This window comes from Panulirus ornatus, chromosome 34, assembly GCF_036320965.1.
Source record: "Panulirus ornatus isolate Po-2019 chromosome 34, ASM3632096v1, whole genome shotgun sequence".
Taxonomy (NCBI): domain Eukaryota; kingdom Metazoa; phylum Arthropoda; class Malacostraca; order Decapoda; family Palinuridae; genus Panulirus; species Panulirus ornatus.
In genome coordinates, this window is record NC_092257.1 from 9,299,603 (window position 1) to 9,318,749 (window position 19,147).

General features: G+C 39.5%; 1 protein-coding gene across 1 annotated transcript in view; it reads right to left on the bottom strand.

The window, feature by feature from the left end:
• Positions 1-16,009, bottom strand: part of LOC139759818 (uncharacterized) — a 138,450-nt gene extending 122,441 nt beyond the window's left edge. The window contains exon 1 of the mRNA XM_071682306.1: positions 15,844-16,009. Within this exon, the coding sequence (XP_071538407.1) occupies positions 15,844-15,880 (37 nt within the window). The 5' untranslated portion in view covers positions 15,881-16,009. The remainder of the gene's footprint in view (positions 1-15,843) is intronic.
• Positions 16,010-19,147: the final 3,138 nt, after the last annotated feature.

Genomic DNA, 19,147 nt, shown 5'->3' on the forward strand with positions numbered 1-19,147 from the left:
GGAGTGGATCTGGCAGCGGATGGAACCATGGAAGCGGAAGTGAATCATAGGGTGGGGGAGGGGGCGAAAATTCTGGGAGCCTTGAAGAATGTGTGGAAGTCGAGAACATTATCTCGGAAAGCAAAAATGGGTATGTTTGAAGGAATAGTGGTTCCAACAATGCTGTATGGTTGCTAAGCGTGGGCTATGGATAGAGTTGTGCGCAGGAGGATGGATGTGCTGGAAATGAGATGTTTGAGGACAATGTGTGGTGTGAGGTGGTTTGATCGAGTAAGTAACGTAAGGGTAAGAGAGATGTGTGGAAATAAAAAGAGTGTGGTTGAGAGAGCAGAAGAGGGTGTTTTGAAATGGTTTGGGCACATGGAGAGAATGAGTGAGGAAAGATTGACCAAGAGGATATATGTGTCGGAGGTGGAGGAAACAAGGAGAAGTGGGAGACCAAATTGGAGGTGGAAAGATGGAGTGAAAAAGATTTTGTGTGATCGGGGCCTGAACATGCAACAGGATGAAAGGAGGGCAAGGAATAGAGTGAATTGGATCGATGTGGTATACCGGGGTTGACGTGCTGTCAGTGGATTGAATCAGGGCATGTGAAGCGTCTGGGGTAAACCATGGAAAGCTGTGTAGGTATGTATATTTGCGTGTGTGGACATATGTATATACATGTGTATAGGGGTGGGTTGGGCCATTTCTTTCGTCTGTTTCCTTGCGCTACCTCGCAAACACGGGAGACAGCGACAAAGCAAAAAAAAAAAAATATATATATATATATATATATATATATATATATATATATATATATATATATATATATATTATACCTGGGGATAGAGGTGAAAGAATACTTCCCACGCATTCCTCGCGTGTCATAAAAGGCGACTAGAGGGGACGGGAGCGGGGGGCCAGAAATCCTCCCCTCCTTGTATTTTTAACTTTCATAAATTTGGGAAACAGAAGAAGGAGTCACGCGGGGAGTGCTCATCCTCCTCGAAGGCTCAGACTGGGGTGTCTAAATGTATGTGGATGTAACCAAGATGTGAAAAAAGGAGAGATAGGTAGTATGTTTGAGGAAAGGAACCTGGATGTTTTGGCTCTGAGTGAAATGAAGCTCAAGGGTAAAGGGGAAGTGTGGTTTGGGAATGTCTTGGGAGTAAAGTCAGGGGTTAGCGAGAGGACAAGAGCAAGGGAAGGAGTAGCAGTACTCCTGAAACGGGAGTTGTGGTAGTATGTGATAGAATGTAAGAAAGTAAATTCTCGATTAATATGGGTAAAACTGAAAGTTGATGGAGAGAGATGGGTGATTATTGGTGCATATGCACCTGGGCATGAGAAGAAAGATCATGAGAGGCAAGTGTTTTGGGAGCAGCTGAATGAGTGTGTTAGTGGTTTTTGATGCACGAGACCGGATTATAGTGATGGGTGATTTGAATGCAAAGGTGAGTAATGTGGCAGTTGAGGGAATAATTGGTATACATGGGGTGTTCAGTGTTGTAAATGGAAATGGTGAAGAGCTTGTAGATTTATGTGCTGAAAAAGGACTGGTGATTGGGAATACCTGGTTTAAAAAGCAATATATACATAAATATACGTATGTAAGTAGGAGAGATGGCCAGAGAGAGTTGTGGGATTACGTGTTAATTGACAGGCGTGCGAAAGAGAGACTTTTGGATGTTAATGTGCTGAGAGGTGCAACGGGAGGGATGTCTGATCATTATCTTCTGGAGGCTAAGGTGAAGATTTGTATGGGTTTTCAGAAAAGAAGAGTGAATGTTGGGGTGAAGAGGGTGGTGAGAGTAAGTGAGCTTGGGAGGGAGACTTGTGTGAGGAAGTACAAGGAGGGACTGAGTACAGAATGGAAAACAATGGAAGTAAGGGGAGTGGGGGAGGAATGGGATGTATTTAGGGAATCAGTGATGGATTGCGCAAAAGATGCTTGTGGTATAAGAAGAGTGGGAGGTGGGTTGATCAGAAAGGGTAGTGAGTGGTGGGATGAAGAAGTAAGATTATTAGTGAAAGAGAAGAGAGAGGCATTTGGACGATTTTTGCTGGGAAAAAATGCAATTGAGTGGGAGATGTATAAAAGAAAGAGACAGGAGGTCAAGAGAAAGGTGCAAGAGGTGAAAAAAAGGGCAAATGAGAGTTGGGGTGAGAGAGTATCATTAAATCTTAGGGAGAATAAAAAGATGTTCTGGAAGGAGGTAAATAAAGTGCGTAAGACATGGGAGCAAATGGGAACTTCAGTGAAGGGCGCTAATGGGGAGGTGATAACAAGTAGTGGTGATGTGAGAAGGAGATGGAGTGAGTATTTTGAAGGTTTGTTGAATGTGTTTGATGATAGAGTGGCAGATATAGGGTGTTTTGGTCGAGGTGGTGTGCAAAGTGAGAGGGTTAGGGAAAATGATTTGGTAAACAGAGAAGAGGTAGTAAAAGCTTTGTGGAAGATGAAAGCCGGCAAGGCAGCAGGTTTGGATGGTATTGCAGTGGAATTTATTAAAAAAGGGGGTGACTGTATTGTTGACTGGTTGGTAAGGTTATTTAATGTATGTATGACTCATGGTGAGGTGCCTGAGGATTGGCGGAATGCGTGCATAGTGCCACTGTACAAAGGCAAAGGGGATAAGAGTGAGTGCTCAAATTACAGAGGTATAAGTTTGTTGAGTATTCCTGGTAAATTATATGGGAGGGTATTGATTGAGAGGGTGAAGGCATGTACAGAGCATCAGATTGGGGAAGAGCAGTGTGGTTTCAGAAGTGGTAGAGGATGTGTGGATAAGGTGTTTGCTTTGAAGAATGTATGTGAGAAATACTTAGAAAAGCAAATGGATTTGTATGTAGCATTTATGGATCTGGAGAAGGCATATGATAGAGTTGATAGAGATGCTCTGTGGAAGGTATTAAGAATATATGGTGAGGGAGGCAAGTTGTTAGAAGGAGTGAAAAGTTTTTATCGAGGATGTAAGGCATGTGTACGTGTAGGAAGAGAGGAAAGCGATTGCGATTGGTTTTCAGTGAATGTAGGTTTGTGGCAGGGGTGTGTGATGTCTCCATGGTTGTTTAATTTGTTTATGGATGGGGTTGTTAGGGAGGTGAATGCAAGAGTTTTGGAAAGAGGGGCAAGTATGAAGTCTGTTGTGGATGAGAGAGCTTGGGAAGTGAGTCAGTTGTTGTTCGCTGATGATACAGCGCTGGTGACTGATTCATGTGAGAAACTGCAGAAGCTGGTGACTGAGTTTGGTAAAGTGTGTGAAAGAAGAAAGTTAAGAGTAAATGTGAATAAGAGCAAGGTTATTAGGTACAGTAGGGTTGAGGGTCAAGTCAATTGGGAGGTAAGTTTGAATGGAGAAAAACTGGAGAAAGTAAAGTGTTTTAGATATCTGGGAGTGGATCTGGCAGCGGATGGAACCATGGAAGCGGAAGTGAATCATAGGGTGGGGGAGGGGGCAAAAATCCTGGGAGCCTTGAAGAATGTGTGGAAGTCGAGAACATTATCTCGGAAAGCAAAAATGGGTATGTTTGAAGGAATAGTGGTTCCAACAATGTTGTATGGTTGCGAGGCGTGGGCTATGGATAGAGTTGTGCGCAGGAGGGTGGATGTGCTGGAAATGAGATGTTTGAGGACAATGTGTGGTGTGAGGTGGTTTGATCGAGTAAGTAATGTAAGGGTAAGAGAGATGTGTGGAAATAAAAAGTGTGTGGTTGAGAGAGCAGAAGAGGGTGTTTTGAAAAGGTTTGGGCACATGGACAGAATGAGTGAGGAAAGATTGACCAAGAGGATAAATGTGTCGGAGGTGGAGGGAACGAGGAGAAGTGGGAGACCAAATTGGAGGTGGAAAGTTGGAGTGAAAAAGATTTTGTGTGATCGGGGCCTGAACATGCAGGAGGGTGAAAGGAGGGCAAGGAATAGAGTGAATTGGATCGATGTGGTATACCGGGGTTGACATGCTGTCAGTGGATTGAATCAGGGCATGTGAAGCGTCTGGGTTAAACCATGGAAAGTTGTGTGGGGCCTGGATGTGGAAAGGGAGCTGTGGTTTCGGGCATTATTGCATGACAGCTAGAGACTGAGTGTGAACGAATGGGGCCTTTGTTGTCTTTTCCTAGTCCTACCTCGCACACATGAGGGGAGAGGGGGATGGTATTCCATGTGTGGCGAGGTGGCGATGGGAATGAATAAAGGCAGACAGTGTGAATTGTGTGCATGGGTATATATGTATGTGTCTGTGTGTGTATATATATGTGTACATTGAGATGTATAGGTATGTATATTTGCGTGTGTGGACGTGTATGTATATACATTGTGTATGGGGGTGGGTTTGGGCCATTTCTTTCGTCTGTTTCCTTGTGCTACCTCGCAAACGCGGGAGACAGCGACAAAGCAAAATAAAATAAAAATAAAATCTTTATCATGTACGTATTTCTGCTCTTACTACACTGATCTACAATATCATGTTTCTTCCATATTCACAAACAGTCTCAATAGGACCAAGTGGTCTGTCACTGTTTAAGTTTCTTTGTATATGCATGAGTTTTCAAGTTAGGAAACTGAGTGGCTTTTAGCTAGATTCAGAAGACCATGGAGAAATTATCCTGAATGTTGTGACAGTGATGATCTGTCTTTAGATGTGTTGGAGAGAATTTCTGTGGACACTGACTCTTTCAGCATCAAGAGTTAAGTAAGATAAGGCAGGAAATGGTTCTATGGCAGAATTGGTAGTGGTGTTGCCTGTGCCCACCTGACATTGACAAAGCTGCATCTGACTGGTACAGCTGTAAAGTAATTTCACAAACTTTTATAGGTTTGCTGTTAGGATAAAACAATCAGTGAATGGCATTCCAGCAAGAAACAAAATACTTTATTTGATAAAAGATAATAATAATCAGTGAACAATATTTTGGTGTGGGCAAGTAAACAATAAAACATATGTAGAGGCAAATCACTATAGCCTTACTCTTGCATTTCTTAGTGCTGAAATATCTACATATCTCTTCATGTTGTTACAATGAAAGTAGAGGAAATTACTTCTGAAGTAATTTTTTCCATTGTTATGTGGATATCTTTAAAAACGTAAGGTTGAATACCTTTTCTACAGAACTCCAAAAACATGAGTTTTGAGAGTTGAATAGGATAACTTAGTGGGATGTTAAGGAGTCAAGGAATCATTATCAGTTGGTTTTCTTTTCAATGACTAAGTTGGTGATGGCACTGTTTACAGTTTAGATTTATTCTTCAATTTCTACTGATGTTGAGTGGATTTCTGTGAACTTTCTTTGCTTTAAGGTCTGAAACTTTGTACAAGGTATTTTGGGTTATAAAGTTATCTATATCCTTATGACATATGGGTCTTGCAGGCTTGGTTAGTGATGAATGCTGAAATTTCATGGCGTATGGCATATGGATGGAAAATCATCTAAAATGAAGTTCTGGAACTAGGATTCTATGTACTGTCTGAAAGCTAAAGCTTTACTTTTTTGATGGGAGGGAAGGGCTATGTGTGTGTGTGTGTGTGTGTGTGTGTGTGTGTGTGAGTGAGTGTGTGTGTGTGTGTGTGTGGGGGGGGGGGGTGAGTTAGGTGAAGTGTTCTGAGATTGGGTAATTGGTCAGAGAAGAATTTGTGTTGTATGTACCATGTGGTCCTTGTATGTACTGCTGGGAGTAGGCTGGAAATCTGGTTGGCTGGCTGTATAGGGCATGTTGAAAGAATGCAGCTGGTAAATGAGAAGGTCATCTTAGGAATCTTGGGTGTTGAGCCATGCAGGATAAAAGGCACTGAAATTGCCACACTCATAGATATTGGGTGTGTTTGTCAGGATCTGTATCTGGGAGTGCAACTATCAAGGGAGGGGTAGGGGAAATATGGTGCTAAGCTGTAGTAAGTACATGACATTTCACTATGTGTGATCTGTATCATGCAACTAAGTGGTGTCAGTTCACAGGATTTTGAGGTGTATAAGTATCATGAATCTTGTCCATGCTGTGTCTTGTCTATGGGCTGTGTAGTTATAAAAAGGAGGAAAGTGGATATGGGTTATATACATGCTGTGTTCTTTAGAGCTGATTGATAACTGCTGTGACCACTGACTCCTTTCAAGGCTATCTGTGCAAGCAGAAAAGTACAAAAACAGGGATTAATGTGATAGGGAGTAAAAAAGCAAACAGATGATGAATGCTTATAAGCTTTACATGTAATCAAGGTGTAGACAATGTTAGTCATGAACCTGATGAAAAAATATCCATCAAGATAAATCTAAATTGGATTTATAGCACTCCTTTCAACCACTCTAACCGGTAAATCATTCCATACATTACTAATGGAAAGGGAGCTGTGGTTTCGGGTATCATTGCATGACAGCTAGAGACTGAGTGTGAACGAATGGGGCCTTTGTTGTCTTTTCCTAGTGCTACCTTGCACACATGAGGGGGGAGGGGGATGTTATTCCATGTGTGGCGAGGTGGTGATGGGAATGAATAAAGGCAGACAGTGTGAATTGTGCGCATGTGTATATATGTATATGTCTGAGTGTGTATGTGTACATTGAGATGCATGGGTATGTATATTTGCGTGTGGGGACATGTATGTATATACATGTGTCTGGGGGTGGGTTGGGCCATTTCTTTCATCTGTTTCCTTGCGCTACCTCGTAAACGCGGGAGCCAGCGACAAAGCAAAATAAATAAATAAAATAACATTACTAATCCCACTGAATAGTGATTCGACACATTCAAATACAGTAAAACATTTGCCCATAAGCCTGAATTCATTACTATGAGCGAAATCAAATAAATCTAGCCTTAAACTGCTTCTTCAAATGATTAATCACAACCTCTGATGGGCCTGAAAACCTGTCTCAAATCAAATTTTAACCTTCTCTTTCTATGCTAAATGAGCTTAAGTCATTAAGTTGGCCCTCAGATTAGTTTCTCTGTTCAGTAAGCATCTTGATTGCTCACCATTGCACTCTCTCTTGTCTATCAGATTTATCTTTTTTATGAATGGTGATAAAAATAAATTGTTTAGTAAGGTTAGTTTGTGCAAACCAGTTGAAAAAAGTAATTTCTTTTTTAGATCATCAGAGCTTTTGATAAGCCTTTGCTTTCAGTGCTTGTGCATGAATGGCAATTCCAGAGCACTGAGTAGTCCTTTATGGAAGGGAGTGACGGGTAATAGTGGTGATACCAATGAAGACTGTCACAAAATATGACAAAGTAGTGTTTTCTAATCTTGGAGGTAGGCATTGTGGATTGGACAGATACACCTTAGTGGCTAAGGTTGGGGTTCCTCCCAGTGACTTGCACTGACAGATATAGAATAATCAGGATATCACCCCCCAATGGTGAACAAATGTAACCAGAAACAGTCTGAGGCTGCCCTCCAGGCAGGACTGAGGAGAAGTGTGTTTTTGTTGGGAAAGAGGCATGCTGCTGAAGGAGGTCTAGACAGGCATACATCATCTGAGGCTATTGGTTCACATTTGTAGAGCCACAGTTATCTGTCCCTTTCATGTCTTCCTACCCCTCACAGTACTGCCATATATGTGTACATGCTTGTGTGTGTGTGTAAATACCTACTTGTACCATATATGTACAGTTCTACACTTATGGAGACCCATCCCTTGAACTTCCTTTACCATTAAGTAGGGTTTTACACATCTGTATACTTCTGGGATTAACAGTCTCATCATTTAGTTTAATTCCACCCATCCACCAACAATACACTGAAACAGTACTTCTTCATGTACTTTCCAACATGAGTTCTGTCTAACTTCCTGTGAACTCTGATTACTCTGTCCCTGCATCTCAAGAGGAACTGTTTATTGTCATCATCATCTAACTGATCTAGAAACTTGAAAATTGTGATAAGGTCACTCATATCTTTTCTACAAGTTGAGCAACTCTGTAACCCTCATCCTCTCACTGTATCTCAGCTCTCTCAATTCAAGTACCATCTTGGTTGCCCTTTTCTAGTCAGTTATATCTTTTATGCACTAAACACTTATGAAGTACAATCCAGTTTTGGTTTAATATACTATTGCTGTGAGTTAACCATTATCCTTATACTTAACTGTGATTCTAAGGTTTGCCAGTAGAAAGTTTGCCTCCTTAACAATTCTGATGTAAACAACTGCTGACAGGTTCAATGTTGAATTTTACACCTCTTTCATATACAGAATCCTGGAGCTTATTGCCCACCAGGTAATAATCATGCCATGATCTTTCACGGTGGTGCATCTTCCCTAAATTTCATCAATTATTTATCACACTAATTTTGGAGACTGTCTAGTGTCCCTATAAGCCAATGCAATCATCAATGTTTTATAAACTTGACTCATGACTTTAGCATCATCTGAAAGGCAGGTTTAGGTAAGTCTTGTCCAACAGGCAAGTCATTTACATGTACCAAGAACAATGGACCTAAGACCATGCCCTGCAACATGCTACTATGGCCCCTGACCATTCTGAGAATGCTTCTATACTTGGCCTCCTTTCCTCTCTTTCACTAAGGTAATCCACCCAGCTTCTTGATTAACCTGGAACTCCAGAAATATACAGTTTACCCATCCATCTCTTTGAGTAAAATGGAAACTCAATCTGTCATTAAAGTTTAAGAAATTCATAGTACATGGTTTCCTTTCCCTAAATCTGCATTGTCTCCTGGTTAAGTAGTTTCTCCTTTGCAAGTCGTCATCCATTTGCTTTCAGATAATCGTTTCAGTGCTTTACAGATAATAATTGTTAGGGATACTGGTCTGTAATTCAATGCAATGCAATGTCTTGATCACTTTTCTTGAAGCCAGAAGTATATTACTAGCCCTCATGCACCCCTTGATCACTTTTCTTGAAGCCAGAAGTATATTACTAGCCCTCATGCACCCCTTTGGAGCTATGCCTTCCTCTACTGTCAAATTGAACATTATGAGTACACAGCAAATATCTAAGCACATTCCTTCAGGACTTATGGAGTGACTTCAACAGGATTAAGAGCCTTATGTGCTTAACACCCTGGTTATGTCTTTTCTATCAACTTCAATATCTCTCAGGATTTTGCCCCAACTTAACTTACTGGTGTTGGGGCAACAGTGTTCATCAATGTGAAAAACTTTCAAAATGACAATTCAACTACTTAAATGTTTCTTCATCCTCAGTAGCTCCTCTGTCTGAATCCCTGTGCTTGAACAGCTGCTCTTTAAAGTATAACTTTCTCCTGATGATTTTTGTGAAGTTTTTGATAGTAGTCTTTTATCTTGTCCATAATAATATTTACAAAGTTTCTCTACTCATCCCTACTTATCTGACAGCACTAATTTCTTGCTCTTGTCTATCTTCAAATGATGGCTGGCTACAGCATTACCCATATCTCCACAATACATCTCTAAGTTCTCCTACTTTTTGGTATTCTTTTAAGAACCATGGCTCTCTCTTTTTCACCCTTACTCCTCTATTCACATACAATGTTCTCACTTCCTCACTGTACAGTTCACAGAACCTTCAACAGCAATCTATGCTCTCAGAGAATTTATTCAGCTTCACACAGTTGCCATAATGTTTCCTTATTGAGTTCTGTCTACCTTCTAATCCACTTCTTGTCCTCTTAATCACAATTTACCTCAAACATTACATAAGCACTTTTCTCCAACTGGTATATCATATTTGTTATGTCCATTTCCAAGTAACTACAGTATGTGTAAGAACAAGATCTAGCAGAGATGGTGTATCAGCTCCCTAATTCTTGTATGCTCATCGACATGCTGATGCATGACATTCTCCTCCATACATTCTATGACATTGTGTCTCCATGAAGCTCGAACTTCATTTGAGTGTAAACATTCCTAGTTTACTTTCTTGTATGTGGTCTCCAATTATCAAGACTTTACCATCTCCAAGGAGGAGTGTCTTATGGTTTCCTTCATCCTGAGTGTTCTCTCCCTTCTGAGTCACTAGTTTTTTGGTATACATCAAACTATTAGCACCACTATATTCTTCTTTCCTACCATAATTTCACTCATTATGTACCATATGAATGAGCCACCCATCAGTATTTCCTGATATTTAGGTGTCCAATGGGCCAATACCCACTCCTTTATCTTCTCTGTTTCTCCTTGTAACTACATGCCATTCAAACCAGATCAGGCCAAACTTCTCACTTGTGAATTCTATCTCTACAACTCCAGCAAAGCCAGGATCACTTCCCCCAACTCAGTCTTTGCAACCTTGAACCTCCTCATCACTTACCATCATTACATCTGCACTGTTGTACTTGATCTTTAGCCTGAGACTGTGTATGTATATGTTTGGACACTATCACAGCACTTAATCAACTGGAAAAACATTCTTCAACATAAAATCTGCATGCCAGACTCACAGTCACATAAATATTACCTGAAATTGAGATAAGTTCTTATCCTGAAGAATGTTACCCCATCACTAAGTTATATGCTGTGAAAGTGTCTAAGCTTATTTGCACTAATGAAAATTTTGCTTGGAAAGGAAGACAATTTATCTATCTATCTATCTATCTATCTATATCTCTGATGCTTGTTCCCTCCCTGAACTCCCTTAAAGGGGTGGCCATAGCAAAAGAGCCTCCATAATGGTGAACTCGTGCCACTTCTTATCTTTCATGCCTCACTCTTAACAATCCACTGACAGAGGGCAACTCAACTGCAGTGTTTGCAGAGGCTTCTACTAATGTTCCTCCTGACTACTTCTGCCCAACGTTCTGCAACTAGGCAAAAAGACATTATCCTTCACTAAAAGTCAGCTGCCACTGTTGTACCTATAAATAAATGAACAATAATCATAAAGATGTTCATTCATATCCTAATAACAAATCTGATTTAACTCTAGCCTCATTTTTCTTTCTTAAAAATCAAATCTACATTCATTTTTTGGTATGAAACTTCCACAAATATATTTCAAGTCAAGCAATAAAACTACTTTCTTGTGGTTACACTCATTATGACCAATATCAAAAATTATGTGATTTCTCATAAAATACAATGACTGTGCTACCCAACTCGAAGCATTCAAATCTTATAGTGTGGTTGTACATATTATAATAAGTTATATTTATATGAATGCCTCATGTTTAAGAGAGGGTGATCACTACTAGTAATCATTACAAAGTATCCAGTATAATGTTAGTTGCAGGCAACTTTACATTGTATCCATTCCTGCTGTGCATCCCAAAATCATTATCACTATGACCCAGTGAAATTCTTTTCTTATTTCTGAACCTAGGTTTGAAGAGTTTAAATACAAGTCCACTTATTTTCATGAGCTGGCCCACAAATACTCTGAGAAAGAAATGAGAGCAAAAAAATTCTTCAAAGCCCTTTAAAAGGTTAAATGTCCTTCTATGTCCTCAGATGCACTCTTCATTTAGCGCTATCTGCCCAATGTGGTTCATACTTTTTCTTTCAAAGTGTAGCTCCGCCTGTACAGCATATTCAATTATAGGATGAATTACATTCTTCTGAAGCTCTAACATTTTTTCCTTTTTCAAATATTTGTATGTTCTCTTCACTTTCCCTAATATGGTATATGAACTACTGGTCACAGGGTAACAATCTTTTTTTTCTTCGGTTTCTGCTAGCACTATAATCTCCATTAAATTTCATATACCCCATCATTTCTTCCCACATGCAAGACTGCATTTGTCTTTCAAGAACAAAAGCCAGATTAGCTACTCCATTTTTTCCCGCATATTATCTTCCTGCAAAACTTGTCCATCTCTTTGGGTCTTCTTTATTCTTCAGATTATCTTAACATCATGATCTGCAAAACCATAACTGTACAAAGTAATATCCAGCAGGTCCTCCTTAAGCATTAGAAACTTTCTTTTCTTTCAAACTATTCGCCATTTCCCGCATTAGCGAGGTAGCGTTAAGAACAGAGGACTGGGCCTTTGAGGGAATACCCTCACCTGGCCCAATTCTCTGTTCCTTCTTTTGGAAAATTAAAAAAAAACCGAGAGGGGAGGATTTCCAGCCCCCCGCTCCCTCCCCTTTTAGTCGCCTTCTACGACACGCAGGGAATACGTGGGAAGTACTCTTAATCCCCTATCCCCAGGGATAGCATTAGAAACTATCAGACAGAATTCTAATTAGTTTAGGTCCAAAAAATTAAACCTAGCCGAAAAATAAAAAATAGCCTTCCTTACTTATATCATAAAACAAAATTGATGAACAGGAAACCACCAAAGATATGAGCAAATATACAAGCTGCTAAATGAAAATATCATTTTCTTGTTATACCATTACTAAAAGGGAAAATCTGCACTACCTTTACTCGCTCTGAACAAATAACATTTCAAAACAAACACTGAATTTTAATGTTGATGTGGGCCACATAAGCAAGCACAAGGACACCAACAACTTAAAATTCAAAATGATTACATTCCATAGAATTTAAGCAATCTAATAAGGTAATAGGGTCATTTGCTGCAATGCAAAATAAAATTTGATCCTAATGCATATCTACCCATCTTTACAAAATGTTCAATGTTCATCTCTCACTGAAGAAAAAAAAGGCCATCTGCACACTACCAGTACAGTACTATGTTGAGGTTCTCAAAAAAAAATCCCATAAAACACTTGTGTTGCCTGGACTGAAATATTGTAAAGAAAATATCAAGGAGAGGCATTTATCTTGCACAGGAGGAAAGCGAAATGTCCACTGTTATGGTGGTAACATAAAACATCTTTACCAAGCTCCATTGGCAAAGTTGGAATTTTCTTTAAATTATGAGCTACATTAAATTCCATATTGAACCTTTACATAAGGGGTATAACTCAAACAAAATCAAAACCAGAGATATGGGTCTTATGCCAATCAATTTTTTACATGATAGGAAACACATGTATTAAATATATGGTTCCATGTGGTTGACCAGAGTCAAAAAGGTTAGGTTTACTAATTCATCTTCCTGCATCTGGGTGCAACCTCTTACAACAAACAGATGGATGACTGACAAAAGATCCCTAAGTGTCTGCAACACTATACAGGTAGCAGAAACAAAATTCTCAGAATAAAGAGAATTAAAACACTCCTTAATAGGAGTATGAAACAATTAACAAATTCGTTTTCACACATAACAAAATACATTGGTATGTAAAAATCCAAAGAGCCACAAGTAAATTCCTTTAGTCTTCTCTGATTGTCTTAGTCTGGTGATTAGAACTGATTTTCATGAATGAAATTATTAATAATTTACTTGAAAGGACATAATTGCTTTCAAATAAGAAAACTTTGTTCAAGATTATGCTTCACATTTAACTTGTTAGTTGCCCTTCCAGGATGCATGTCCAACTCTTGTGTCTGAAAGCCCATACTACATTTCCAAGGGTCCCATTTCAATTTATTATCCTCCACCAAAAATAACAAATGACAGCAAATAAAAAGCAACAGTTGTTATCAAATTCCTAAATCTTAGTAGAAATTGCGTCTAAATATGAATTAAATTATTTGAACATGTTACCTGAGACATAAGAATCTGTTGGTTGTTGTTTTCAATTTGAAGACTGCCGACTCTATAAAACGCATACTTTCTGATTTCAAATAACTAGACACAAGGTTCTCAGTCACTCAGAGATCTGAAAGGTTACTTGCATAATTCTATCTTACCCAACACAACAGGTTAAGCTTTACAGCTTCATATGCATTATCTAATATTTTCTATTGAGTCTTTTCCCTCAAAATTTCCCTTTTTCAAGTCTTGCCCTCATTTGCTAAGTATTCAAAGTGTGACAGACATACAAAGGTACCATATAGTCTTTTCAAAAGTATCCTTAAATACACAATTAATGTCAAGGAATAGTCATAATTTCATAAAATATGTTTGGATATATGTCTTGTACAGTAGTTCCTTCATATTAAGAGGCCTTCACACAAATTTTATCATAAAAGTTCATTATATTAGTTTTGTTCAATATTGTGGAGAAAAAACATATAACTATGAGATGCATGTCTACATACACAATATCTCACATAACTTAACTCAAACATGTGAGAAGTTAAATCAGTGTAAGTGGGTAACATGAATAAGTTTTAGGGGATAGATTCATAGGGCATGAGTACAAACTGATAATAAAACATTATCAATCCAGATAAAGTATTCATAGGTTTTTAGCAAAGGTAGTAAATCCACAGAATTCGCCATCAAGTAAAAATATGGCAGCAAAACATGTAAACTGTTTCAATAGCAGCACAACATCTGCTTGGAAAAAAGTAAAATTTAGACTAAATAACATATAAACATGTTGTTATCTTTTATGTGTGAACTTTTCAATTTTACCTATTTACATCCTCTATATGCAAGAAAGACTTTATAATTCTATCTAAGAAGAAAAAACATTAAGAGTTTGCCAAAACAAGCATTAATGTGTTCTCACAAAGAGAAGTCATTAAAGGAAAATATGAGATAATTTAAATACAAGACACCTTTAGGCTAAGTTAGGTACGAATGAATTTTGTCTGTATACATTATTAAGAGATGCCTGTCTCCTTGATAATAAACATCAGAATTGTTATAAATCATAACAAAATTACAGCTTGAAAAATCCAATAATAAAGTGGTATACCACAGTTACACTTTTATCTAAATTTCTTTAAAGGAAAACGCTCAAGAACATTCATGTCCTTTCAGACAAAATTCATGGGACTATAAGAAATCCAAGTCACATAAACTATTAACACTAACATATTCTTAGGTTCACTTTTCAAGTACAGGCAAGTCACTCTCCATTACAGTTTAACTTCAAGGCTACATAAAACTTAAATTTGGTATACAGTATATAATATCAATTCTGTTTTACAGTAATAGTCAGTGTGAAGCAAACAGAGTGAGAACAGGATAATGATCAGATTCAGTATCCTTTTATTCAATAATCATGCATACAATAGTGGGGAGGGCTATGAAGATCAGGGATACTGTGGGGTTATGGCAAAAATGGGTGAAACACCAGAAAATCAGCAAAACCCATGAATAACACACCAAGCTTCCCTTTAAATCAGAGATTCACGTTAACTTCAATTGCTAAAGTCAAAATACATCAGAGTGAATGTAATTTTCTTCCTCCCACCACATGGTGAACCTTTGCCGAAAATGATTGCCTGACCTGGGATAGGTTTGCATGGGAGGGACTGAGCTTGACTGAGTGCAAACACAATACCAAACCAATCACATTTTACACTAATATATAAGAAATACCATAAATATCAGCTCTTACAAAAATTTAGGCAAGGTTTTCACATTGTGGCGACTTCTTGAATTGGTTTTACCAACTTTTATACAAACTAGCTCCGCATTTTCCCTCAGTTTTACACCCTTCCACACTACTGATTTATTTCATGATGTAGGATATAACACAAAAAGGCTCCAAATAATGCTCCATCGGTCTTACTATACTTTCCATACAGAATATCACTGCAAAACCAGTGACATACTAGAGTTAGATTCCACGTGATATGAAAATACATGTTCAACTCAAAATATTCATAATAATACTGTCCAACACTAAAAAACACCAACAACTACTGAGCATTCTTAACACACGTCACAATGAATATCAATCAAAATCAAATAATTACATTGGCCTACTCGACTCTAATTGTCCCATGGAAGCTTGACTTGTGACAATCAAGATTTATACATTTTCCCCAAAGTTTATACACGGGAGTTTACCACAGCAGCACCTAACTGACAGAAGCCGATAATATTACATCACTAATGATCCTGTTGGTGCTATAGTAGCACAGGAGCCAGACCACCCCCTACACCACCACACGTCCACCTACCGTCCCTACCTCTCCTGCTCTCAAACGTGAACATGAATTTCCACCATTACCTCCAAGGACCAGGACTTTGGGCTTCTCCGTCGCCATGTGTGATGATCTTACTGGCGAGATAGAGATGTGGCAGAAAAAAAAAATTGGAGCATGGACCACCTAACGGTAGCAGTACAGGAAACCGAACCTGCTGCTTCCTGAGCCGCTGATAAACACCCTGCCATCCACGCCCTGCTATACTTATTTCAGCCATTATATTGCTGAAATCATGGGCTACGTCTCCTTCCTGATGTATTAAGAATGACAAAGATTAGAAGATAATTGACCTAGTTTGATCATTCATGTCTGTCATTCAATATACAAATAACATGGCATATAGAAATAAACAGACGACAAAAAGTTGCCTAGTAGTTATTAATGTAGAGTAATAATTACCGGCAAATTCAAACTATAACTAGAGCATACTTATTAATAATCTTATTCTAAGGGTCAAATACCGCTTATATTATCTCTACAAATATATTTACATACATTTCATAACAATGTCAATCTCGCCACTGTATAGCCGACAAAAAAAAATGGAAACTACAATATTTAACCATACTTTTTTCACACAAAAAATATGTGTAACTTTTGAAAAAAATATCATTGTGAAATGAAAATGCGATTAATCTTATCTATTTCACTCAAGTACGAAAGTTCTGTTCCAGTTAATCCGGCCGCCATGTTAACATGTACTTGACATTCATGGCTGAACGGAGCGGATACTCACAAGATAAGACCAGTGGCCGGCATGAGCACTGAGTGGCCAAGTACTCAGCCAGCCCCCTATATGTTATCAGCTGAATGCATCACATGAATAACTGATTGACCAGAGAAATTCATATTACAGGATTTCAGTATAATGACAAGGAAGTTAGGGGACTTAGAACGTATAGTATCTGAAGTTAGTGTATACATGTACAGAATTATTTCAATAGATAAGGAATTTTCATGTTTACGTATTTTTCATTATTTTGTGCAATAAAGTTATGATAATCCCCCCCATGTGTCAGACCCGAAGTTAAGAATCTTTCGTTACTGAGAAATTATAGCGGGTTATCTCCAAACAGTAATTCCTTCATTGTTCATGTGATGACCTCCAAAAATTACTCATCTTCAGTGAGATGTCGCTGAACGGACACCAAACTCGGCGGAGATGATCTTCAACGCGCTGACGATTATCCAACACTTGGAGCATGATTTATGGGGGTAGACTTACCCACCGTCCGGTATATTACCCTACTTGAAGCTGACATTTTACGACAGACTATGTATTCAAAGGGAACCATGCCTCTCTCTCTCTCTCTCTCTCTCTCTCTCTCTCTCTCTCTCTCTCTCTCTCTCTCTCTCTCTCTCTGTGAGATAGAGAGAAGAGAACAAGAAGCTTCACGTGGTCAACATGCATGAGGGTGGAGGGAGAGAGAGTCTGGGGCCGCACCCTCACCACCAGCATGAGGCGGAGGCACCTGCTCACCCTCGTTTCCGGTGTCTGGGTGACTGATCCCCTAACAATGTGAAGTTTTCAGCGATTAATGCGATTCGTCTAACAACGACGTTAGAGTCAAGAGAATCTTTGAACAACATGCGCATAGGATTTAATCCATTTTACAGACGGGCATATGATACAGTGGTATGGGTTCATGAAGGAAAGTGGCGCATCTGAATGTTTTCATGACAAGGGCACTATGTGGACAAATCGTACTGTAAATGGATGTAACGTTGGTTAAACATTATGATATTTAGTACATACACACGCATGCACGATCTGATAAAAGAAAAGAAACGAGGCTCGTGCATGTGTGATCTAAATAGGTGAAGTGCGAGCCTCAAGCAGGAACGCAGCAACGCCATGAGAGCAGGCAACATCGTGCTAGGCAAGACATGAGGAGCCTCTGTGAAGCGTGACCAATGATGACTCAGCCACCTAGTGGAAATAGCGCCTCAGCGAGGGGGGGAAATGCTCTTCCCCTGGGATGGGTCCCACCACCGCTAACCCCCTCCCCAGCACCTCCCTCCCCTTTACATTACCAGCGTCAACACCCCTAACCCCCCCCCCCCTACCCGTCCCCTCCCCTTCACATAACCAGCGTGGCTTCACGTCCTCCATGTTTGTTCCGTTACATTCCCCAAACCCTTACCCCTAACTCACTGTACCTCAGTTCCTTTCTGATCCTCTGGTCAAAACTGTATGATCTAAACAGTTAAGGACAGTTTGGTGTCATGTCACATCTTCCCCTAACGATGATAAGATCATATCCTCCCTCCTTCTTTCCCTTGGTTCATCAAGAACCGAACCAAGGACCCGGACATCCTAAACACGACCTTCAAATATCACAAAGGCTCTAGGGTTGGCCCGAGCCGGGAACAGCTGTGGTAGTTTGCCTGTCGATAACCTCCGCACAGGTGTGATACAAGAGAAAGTATGTGGCGCCAACCTTCCCTGATGCACAGGAGTACAGCTGCTACTCGCAAATATACACCATCGTACAATTCGAGACACAACGTTGCTCCCATTCGCTTGAGATAACTAACATAATATATTCCTTCTAAAGCTTTAGCAAGATTATTACAGACGACCAAAATATCGTAATAAAAACTATGGAATGCCTTACGTCATTAATTAGCTACCTTATTGCTAACCATCCAAGGACACTGCGAAAACCTATAGCCTTAAAATTTGATTCTCTTGTCGTTGAAAATTTGGGGTAGAAAGTGACGTGGAGAGAGAGAGCGGAAGTTTAAGGTCACGGGGTGATTCACTGACGGACTGACAACAGAAGTGGCGGATAAAAAGACCTTGTTGGACAATCGTTACCACGAAGATCTTTCCTTTTTTTCCCCTCATGAGATTCCCAGAATCGTATGGGAAATCCCAAGTATGAAATGGGAAACCTTTAGCTGTATAGAGAGGTTTGTGAGGTACATCATATCCTGCGAGAGAACAGACACCTAAAATTAGTCAGAAGTCAGCTTCTTAGAAGTGAAAATTGTAAACCTTCGACCGCAACTCTCTCTCTCTCTCTCTCTCTCTCTCTCTCTCTCTCTCTCTCTCTCTCTCTCTCTCTCTCTCTCTCTCTGAATATGAGTGTGAATCCATCTCTCTCTCTCCTTCCTCTGATCTCGATCCCCTATCTACCCAGGATCGACGGTAATTACTGGAGGTCGTGGCGGCTTGAGAGAAAATAATACCATTCAAGCAAGATATACGGCGAGTCCTACACACCAGCCCTACCATGAGAGCAAGATTTCGTAGGTACTAGTGGGTAGGTACACTCACTCTCTCTCTCTCTCTCTCTCTCTCTCTCTCTCTCTCTCTCTCTC